This window comes from Plasmodium vivax, chromosome 14, assembly GCF_000002415.2.
Source record: "Plasmodium vivax chromosome 14, whole genome shotgun sequence".
Taxonomy (NCBI): Eukaryota; Apicomplexa; class Aconoidasida; order Haemosporida; family Plasmodiidae; genus Plasmodium; species Plasmodium vivax.
Window position 1 is genome coordinate 1,304,864 of NC_009919.1, and position 9,560 is coordinate 1,314,423.

Below are 9,560 nucleotides of genomic sequence, written 5' to 3' on the forward strand. Positions count from 1 at the left end.
AATAGACATAAAACAAAGGAATAAAACTTTATATCTGTGGAACAAAGTAATTTCAAAATGTAGCAAAGAATTCCCGAATTTTTTATACTTAATTTTCCGGCTAGGCAATGACTATTAACGCGATGGGGAGTTATGCATTAAAAATATACGCATGTATACGCGCAGAATAGGCGCATGTGATCACGTATGTAATCATTTTGAGGAATAAATAAGTTTTTGCGCTATCTGTGCGGCGAATTATGTTGCAAAAAAAGTTGCTAAAAATGTTGCCAACATTGCCACCTGTTTCGGTTCCCCTTAGGGTACCGATTTGTGGAGCGCTCACACAGGGTTTGAGCGTGCATAGCATTCTGGCGTGATAAAAAGAGGAGGAAAAGGTTTGGAAAAAAATATAAATTAAACAAAATGAATCAGGAAAAAAAAGAAGAAGCTAATACCTCCTTTAATAAAAAAAATTCCGAAGTAGAATTTTTTACGCCCAAATCAAATTTAGCCCATGAGTGTGTTAGCAGAAATGCAGCATTTGACAATTTACACAAATATGTCAATACGAATGTTACAAAAGATAGGCTAAAGAAACGAAAGGGACATTCGAAAAGTTGTGCTCCTGCTGTGAAAAGGAAAAATGTCCCCTCAAAGGAAAAGAACAAAGAATGCTCCATTTTAAATTATTTAACCGGATTTAACAATGCGAAAAATATTTTCTTTAAAAACGCCAATACAGATGGTGCAAAAAGGAAAGGAGAGATCCCCCCGAAAGACAGCACAATTAAAAAAATAAAGGAAAAGATATCAGGCGTAAAAAAAAATAAAAGCGCCAAAAAAAGAATTTTTTCCGAAAGTTCAACAAACATATTGAGGTACTTTAAAAATGTCGATACAAATAGCAAAGAAAAAACGGAACTTCCTACCCAGTGTGGTACAGATAAAAAGGCACAAAATAGTTTAGATGATAAAACGTTTAGAGATGCTAACAGCAAATTATATGCCCATGGAAATGGTGGGAAGAGTGCTGACGCACATAACGATATGTATTACGGCGAAAATAATGTGCACTCAGAAGAGGGGGGAAACCGAAAAAGAGTTAGGAGTGTAAATTACGAAAACAAAATGTCAAACGAAGAGAAAATGCAATATGATCATGTTCAAAATAATGTTAACTTAGATTGTAACGACGAGGAATATTTGCAAACTGCTTATCTATATTGTAAGAAATATTTCCTGTACCGTAAAATGGAATTCCTCAGCAAGTATTTGTTTTACCGTCAGAAGAGCATAAAAAATTTTATTTTCCTAATTGAAGCCCTATTTTTGCGAAAAAAACACACAGATTTGTTGGACATGCTGAGGCGTTACAAACGGTTGTGGATATTTTCTTGCAAAGGTGTAAAGGCAAAGGGGGCAGCGGAAAAAAAGAACAATGCGCGGCACAAAGTCGAAAGTGGGGACATTTCAACGAAGGGAAATAATTCCAAATGTGGAAAAAATTGCACTCAATTGATTTATCATAAATGCAGAAGGAGTACATTTTATATGGCTGCTTTGCAAAATGGCCCAAACCCCCCTACAGGGGAAAGCGGCGACTTGGAGAATAGCAACGTTTGCAACATTAAACATAGGCAAGTACACAAATTTAAAAAAAAAAAAAAAAAAACGCATACACACAAAATGTGTAACACGGAATTGCTTTGCAAACATAAAAATTTTTGTGAAGTAAATAATTCCATTGGGGGCGTCATAAACGGGGGGAAAACATGTAACAGGAAAACTTGCAATAAAATATACTGCATATGCTATGTCGCGTTCGTAAAAATTATGTCGCTCATCAGAATGAAAAATCAGAACTGCTTAAACAAATGCGTAAATTTTATACAAAAAATAAGTAAAAAATGCTTACTGAGTAAAAATGGCCATTATTTAACCCATGCAGTTATTCACTTGTACGAATTAGCAGGTTTGTACAATTCCGCCCTGAAATATTCAATGCTGCTATTTTTGAAGTGTCCTGTGTATCCCCAAATTATTCTGAAGCTCTTCAGTTTTTCCATCCTAAGCTTAAAAGTTGAAATTTATTTAATTTTACTAGCCAAGTATTGTAAGAGCATTTCCTGGATAAAATATTTCCTCCTCTTCATTTTGTACTCAGTGAATTACCAGTTTCGCAACAAAAAAACCGTTAGCAATTTTCTCTTCCTCCTTGATGGCGTCACAAAGGGGGGAACAAACATTGAAAAAAGGGGAAAAACGAACAATGTGGAAAGAAAAAATGCCACAAAAAAAGCGGAAAAAAATCGCACCAAAAGTGCCCACAACGAATGCTCCCCCAGAGGGGAAAATTGGATGCGCGGTTTTACACCTGATGAACAGGGAGAAAAAGCGCTCCGCGAAAAAAGTGACCACAACGAAATGGGGGGGAAAATTAAACAAAAGATGTGGGTTCAAAGTAGAAAAGTCCCCATGCAGCGGATTTGCCAACTCATCCACGACAGTGAAGGGAACAATAGGGGCGAATGTAGCGAAGGGAGTGAATGCGGAGGGGGGGGGAAAAGAAAACACGTTGACCTCCCACAATATATAAAAAAACATTCGAGTAAACAAAACTTTCACAAATATAACGAGAACAGCAATGTACACATTTGCAAAAAAATAACACTGTACAACTCTTTATATAGCAAAGTGACATTGTACGATGCGTATGTGTACATTACGCAAAATAAATTTTCAGATTATTTTCCAAAATTTTTCCTATATTCGAAATTGCACATAATAATAAATATCAAAAGAAGTTTTTATGAACAAAATTTCCCCATGTGTTATAGTTTATGTAAACTGTTATTAATGGATCATACGTATGACTCATCAGTAGTAGCATTTTTTGTAAACTCTGCTTACTTATTAAAAAAGGTTGGCGCTATAAAACGACTGGCTCAAGAATTAAAAACAAACAATCGAAGAATTTATTTCCTCTTCTGCAATGCAGCTTTGTTGTTACATTTTAAGCAAATCGAACGATCTATTCAAATATATAAATATATCGTGGACTCATATCAAAACGTTTTTTCAGATCTCTATTTTTATTCTTTGTTTAATTTAATATATGCCCTACAATTAACACAAAAGGCGCATCAAATTGTTATTTTTTGTAAAAATTTAAATAAGCTATTTTTTAATAATATACATTCTTATATACTACTATCATACTACTACTTTGTAAATGACATTCCCACCAAGTGTTACGCCTCCCTTAGGAGGGCTCATCACATATATCGATACCACCCTGATACGTTTTACCTTCTTGCCTTACTCGCGCTACAGGCTAAAAGGTGAGGAAGTGAGTGCATACATAGTTGCGCCTTTTGAGATTGTGCCTTCTTCCCCAATTTACGCACACAAATGTGTGTGCTCTTTTGTGATGAGTGCGAATTGCGCATGGAGGGGAAGGCACACAGTAGCAGCGCAACTAAGGGGAGTATACCCTGCAGTGTAAATTTTGCCTCTTCGGCGGTGCGCCATAGGGTATCATCTATTTGGTGTGTAATTATGGGGAGATTCTATGTACGGGTGAAGATGCCAACTTGGCTTGATGCGCGATTGAAATTTGCGAACGTTTGGCTTACTCTCCCGCTATCTAATATAGCGACAAAACAGCGCAGAAATGGCCACCACAGGAAAATTCGCATAGGCGCATTTATATGAGCATATGTGCCTATTTCGTTCCGTGATTTGCTTATTTATACACACTTAAGCGGAAAAATGGCTACTCACCATTTTGCTCATGTGTTCGCATCTCTGCCCACCAGCGACACGGAATAAGAAACATACCCCTCCCCCTTAGGTATGAAGAATACTGCGCCTTTAGCGAACTGGCTCTTTTTTTCAGTTTAAGGAACCGAAATCTCAGAAACTACGTTTTTTCCAACATTTATGAAAAGCAACATGAGTACGTTCCCTCTTATTTGTTAAACTACCATTTGGAAATAAACCATTTCGACAGAAGCAAAACTTTGGGGGTCCCCAATTTAAGCTCCCTCTTGAATTACGTGTACTTTGAGGGGTTAATAAAATCTTACATCATACTTCACTTTTGTTCGGCGAAAAGGTATGCAGAAAGAGCGCAGGAGTGAGGAAGTTTGCACGATTTTTCCCGCGCCCCCTTCGTTGGAAAGAGGCTGCACGAATGTGTATGGGTTTGCACCCGAACGTGCATCCAAACATGCATGTACGTACTAACGTGAGCACATCCGCTTTGTCATGTGTGAATTTCAGAAGCTCGCGCTCAATCGAGCTGACACTGCTACAAAGAAACTACATCCATGTTTCATTGAAAAAAATTGGGAAAAAAAACGCCTTCTTTTTTAGGTCCCATATAAACTATATCATGTTGGGTAAAAACCTGGGCATCATAGCTGCACAGTTTTTCCCAAATGATTTAGGCCTATTACATAGTAAGGGGGAAAGGGCAATAGTGCAAAATGCAAAGGGTCAAACGAATCGCTTTGCAATGGCGATTCTATGTACATCACCCTTTTTATCGCTCACTTTTTGCGTTCAGTTTTGAAATATATCGATGACGCTAGACGAAAGGAGAGAAAGAAGAAGAAGGAGGAGGGAAAAAAAAAAAAAGCCCAAATTTTGCATTAATGACGCTTCCTAGGAGAAAGGCACGGGGGGAATTTCCCCCACTACGTAATTTTAAAATGACGTTCATACATATACGCACGTACATGTGCGTCCCTAGCTTGCATGCTTGCACGCTCACTGTTTGCCTAGCGCGCTACGATGCATTTTTGGAGAGTCCAGCTGCCCACCCAAGGCCTCGCAGGATACGCAGCTGTAGCTTTTTTCACCCCATCCCCGAGATGTCACTTTGCCCCGACATGTAAAATGTACATGTGTACGCACGTGTGCATGTGCATATATATACATACGTGCACCTATACATGTGTGTGTATATGCTCTTATATATGCACGCTTACATACACGCATGCATAGGGACGAACGGGCGGGGCGCTAGGCTTATTTGCATTTTTTGGTAATTTTTCGTTTTCTCGACTGGTCGATTCGCACCCATAATGCGCATGTATTTGCGTGCACATTTACCTGCGCATGTATCCACTTGTTTGTGGGCACATGCAAGCGCTTTTACCCCCCAGGAAGTGCAGTTAGCTCTCCTACACCGCTGCTTGCGCACATGCACGGGTGCACTTCACTCTTGTAAGAGCTACATCCGCAATGGCAAGACATAAAATGCGACTAACTCATAAGATGGAGGTAGCCAATGCATGCGCTGCTAGCACGAGAAACGGAGGAAAATACAAACATGAAAAAATAGGAAAAATAAAAAAAAATAAACTACACCGCTATGGCTGGCCATTTCAGGGAGCATTGAGATAACCGCTGCTAAAAGAAACGATTGCACATAAATGAGGTTTTGTGTATTCTTTCTCTACCATTTTTTTTTTTTTTTCGCTAAATGGAACGGCACCGAATTTTTACACCAGCACTAAATTTTTCTATAAGTGTAAATTTGTGGGAATAAAAAATTGGTGAGCTCTACTCAGTTTTTATCACACAAAAAGGGGTGATTGCAATATAGGAGCTGTTTTACCCTTCTGAATAGACTTTAAAAGGGATTTTTTTTTTTTTTTTTTCAGCATTTACACCGCATGTATTCACTTTCACAACACCGAAATTGTTTTCACAGGTGCATTTGTGCATATAAAGCAAAACGCAGAAAGGTGTGCATCCCACTTTGCGCATGCGGTGTGTAATAGAGGCTGTTTTGACTTTACATCCATTTTGTATCACTATACATAGAGTGCGTTCCACTTACGAAGCTCTCTTCCAATCCCCCCCCTCTACTTTGCTTCTTCCCAAAATGAACATCATCGAGTCGAATAGGGAAAAGGAGAGGATAAGCCTACACAGCCATATTAGCGGCTTGGGGCTAGATGCGGACGGGTTCGTGCAGGACTTGAACTTTGAGCAGAAGAAAGGGAAAGGCGGAAAAATGGGCCTCGGCGGGCAGCCGAATGGTCAGCTGAATGGAGTAACAAATGGGCAGCCAAATGGGCAGCCGAACGGAGCAACAAATGGACACGTAAACGCCGATGGGGCATTGTGTAACGAATTCACGGGTGACGGAATGGGGGGAGAGCAGGAAATGAAGGCAAATAGTGCACCCAATGGGTACACGCACACAAATGGGGAGTGCACTAATCCCCAGGAAGAAAGCGACGAGGAAGTGTTTCGAAACTTTTATAACTGCAAGGGAATGATTGGACAAAAGAAAGCGAGAGAAGCGGCAGGAATATTTATCAATCTAATTAAGGAAAAAAATATATGCAAATGTTTGCTCTTAGCAGGCCCCAGTGGAAGCGGGAAAACAGCCATAGCAATAGCTATAAGCAAAGAAATTAGCGAAGATTCCATTCCCTTTTGCATCTTCAACGCATCTCAGGTATACTCTTGTGAAGTAAAAAAAACAGAGATATTAACTCAATATATAAGGAAAAGTATCGGCGTAAAAATAAAAGAAACTAAAGAAGTGTTTGAGGGAGAAGTCATCAAGATAGAACCATTTTATGATGACACATACGAAGAAAAAAAAATCTCCTACGTGCATATTACCTTGAAGACTTTGAAGGAACAAAAAAAAATCAAAATACACTCATCCATTTATGAAAATATTGTCAAAGAGAAAATTCAAGAAAAAGATGTTATATACATTGAATCTCATAGCGGGCTAGTCAAACGGGTAGGGAAATGCAGCTTATACGAAGATATGTTTGACATTGAGACGGACACGTTTGTTGATATGCCTAGGGGAAATGTGCATAAGAAAAAAAATATCATTCAAAATGTTACCCTCTACGATTTGGATATATCTAATGTGCAGCCAAAGGACAATATTCTCAATTTTTTGCAAAACTCCAAATCCAAAAAAACAGAAATTACCGATAAACTCAGAAATGAAATTAACAAAATTGTTTACAAATATGTCGACCAGGGGATAGCTCAAATTGTGCCGGGAGTCCTCTTCATTGACGAGGTGCCAATTTTTTCTCGCAAAAAAGGAGAAGTGAAATGAAGCGAAATGAAGCGAAACGAAGTGCAGCAAGATAACGCAAAACTAATTAAAATAACCTAATGTGTGCTGCGAAAAAAATACACACTCCGTTACCATCGAACCAATTTGCACATTTCGCCTTCTCTGAAATACGCTGCACGAAAAAAAAAAAAAAAAAAAAAATGCAGTCGCCACCCCTGCGGGCGAATCCCAGCTGCACTCCCCATTCGTTCCTTTTCAATTCCGCAGGTCCACATGCTAGACATTGAGTGCTTCACTTATTTGAACCGAACCCTGGAATCCAACTTGGCCCCCATAGTCATTTTGGCCACAAACCGGGGAATATGCAACATAAAAGGTGACCTTTCCATTCCTTCAACGGCTAGCCATACGCGCGTACACGTACACACTGGCGTAATAACACCTGCGTAATTACACCGCGTAATTACACCTCGTAATTGCACCCCCGTGCAAATGCGCGCCACTCAGGTACGAACATCATATCCGCCCACGGGATCCCCGTTGACCTGCTGGACCGAATCATAATTGTTAAGACGATGTTGTACAATAAGGAGGAAATACTGCAGGTATGCACAGGTGCAAGCGGGCTCGGCGTGTAAACCCACATACGTATATGCACTGCGTGTGGGGGTGCATTGTGCCGTCAAGGAACCTCCAGCCTTGGCACCCCGCTCCCTTTCACAAAACCGCTTCTCATTTTTGCATTTCCACTGTTCGCACCTTTTCTCTTGCCTCCCAACCTCTAAGGTTCTAAAACTGAGGTGCAAATTTGAGAAAATAAAAATCGAAAACGAAGCCTTAAATTACTTGGCCGACATAGGTAAATGAAACAAATTAGGAGCAAGTGCAGTTGTATGTTTATGTGGGTGGGGGAAGCGCTTTTCTATTTTCATTTCGCAGCGTTAACTCTGCTATGTTCTCCCTTACGTGTTCATTTTTCTGCTTATCTGTTTATTTTTTTACAATTTTTCCCCCCCCCCGTGCAGGCATCCAATGTTCCCTAAGATACGCCATTCAACTTTTAACCCCCGCGAAAATATTATCCAAAAGAAAAGGAAAAAAACGGATAAATAAAAGCATCGTAGAAATCGTTTCCTCCATTTTTTTTGACACAAAAAGATCCACGCAGCTTCTCTTGGACGACAAAAATAAATATTTGTATTAGTTTGCTACGTGGATGTAGTAAGCGCCAATTGTCTTTACGTCTCACGTTAAAAAAATGGGACGAAAAAAATTGTGTTAGCCAATTTTGTCGGCGGTGGAAAAAGGGTTAACTAGAACGGCGATGTGTGCACGTGCATTCGTATGCTTACGTGGCTGTGTACACTAACAAGGGTTGTCATAAATGTGCATTCACATGTGTACGTTCCTTTCGCAGTTCACCCCATTAAACCACGCACGATCCCTCTTTTGATAAATTTACCATATAACTGGGAAAGAAAAAAAAAAAAAAAAAAATCCAATAAAGGGACACTTTTTACATGTCCATTTTGTTTCATTTTGTTCAATAATTAAACGTGCCAAAATGAAGGGAAAAATTTAAGTAAACTTTCACCTTCTGCCCACCCGCCTATAAATTAAAAAACAGGCGCGAGAAATAATCCAAGATTTCCCCGCAGCCGTTTCTTGTTTCCTCCGGCACTTTGCTAACGTGGCAATTTTATTTTGCTTCATTTATTTATCTGCCTTATTTTTTTCCCACTAAAATGAATTTTTCACTTAAAATTTTTTTGTCCTTTTCCCCGCTATACATTCCTTCGCGACGAAATGACACTCCTATAGCCCTTTTATCGTATAAAAAAAAAAGCAAAAGCGTTAAATTATCGTGTACAAATAATTTTCTCGCAAAAAGGGTTACGCCATTAACGCTGTTAAAATGTTTGTGATGCCTTTAAATGGCTAACTTGTGTGTATTACAAACATGAATGTCAAAAATACATTTTCATCGCAAGTGTGTTGCGCATAAGGGGGTGGTTTCCCCCCGAAGATCCTTCAGATGAAACAGTTCGCACTCTCCCGGGGTTACAATTGAGAAATACATTGCTTCACTCGCAAAATGTGCTAAATATTGTTTAAAAAAAAAAAAAAAATTAATTTTTATTGCCATAATTTGACTGCGTATTTTTACATTTATATTTTTATTCTCGTCTGTTTTTCTCTCGCATTTCTTCCCTTTTATCTCCCCCTTTGTTACTTTTCCTTTGTTAAGTTTTCCAGCAAGCTGAGTACCCTTTGGCTCGGTTTATAGCTTTGCGCACAAGTTCGAATCGCGCGCCATTCGGGAGAAAATAACTGAATTCGCATTTCTGCTTTGCGTCGACCGAATGGTTCGAAGTGTATGAGAAAGGCAAATAGGGAAAACTTCAGCGGGAAATAAAAATGGGCACACGGAGATAGCAATTGTTTTAAAGCTTCCCATAATTTGCTTAAATAAGCGCAAGCATGTGCATATGCATATGCATACATGTGT

The 9,560-nt window shown here is 39.2% G+C and overlaps 2 protein-coding genes across 2 annotated transcripts, besides 4 other annotated features; both read left to right on the forward strand.

Annotated features, from left to right (window-relative positions):
* Nucleotides 1-328: 328 nt before the first annotated feature.
* Nucleotides 329-4,641, forward strand: PVX_123290 (hypothetical protein, conserved; the record flags this gene model as incomplete). The annotated part of the gene is made up of 4 exons (XM_001617169.1): nt 329-3,323; nt 3,836-4,120; nt 4,267-4,481; nt 4,553-4,641. The coding sequence occupies exons 1-4, from the start codon at nt 406-408 to the stop codon at nt 4,639-4,641; spliced, it is 3,507 nt and encodes a 1,168-aa protein (XP_001617219.1). The 5' UTR covers nt 329-405.
* Nucleotides 2,766-2,793: a microsatellite.
* A 1,010-nt stretch (nt 4,642-5,651) lies between the features above and the next one.
* PVX_123295 (RuvB-like 1, putative) lies at nt 5,652-8,255 on the forward strand (the record flags this gene model as incomplete). Its single annotated transcript, XM_001617170.1, has 5 exons — nt 5,652-7,051; nt 7,319-7,427; nt 7,559-7,656; nt 7,838-7,910; nt 8,077-8,255. The coding sequence occupies exons 1-5, from the start codon at nt 5,759-5,761 to the stop codon at nt 8,253-8,255; spliced, it is 1,752 nt and encodes a 583-aa protein (XP_001617220.1). The 5' UTR covers nt 5,652-5,758.
* Nucleotides 6,477-6,499: a microsatellite.
* Nucleotides 6,985-7,084: a microsatellite.
* Nucleotides 7,447-7,486: a microsatellite.
* Nucleotides 8,256-9,560: the final 1,305 nt, after the last annotated feature.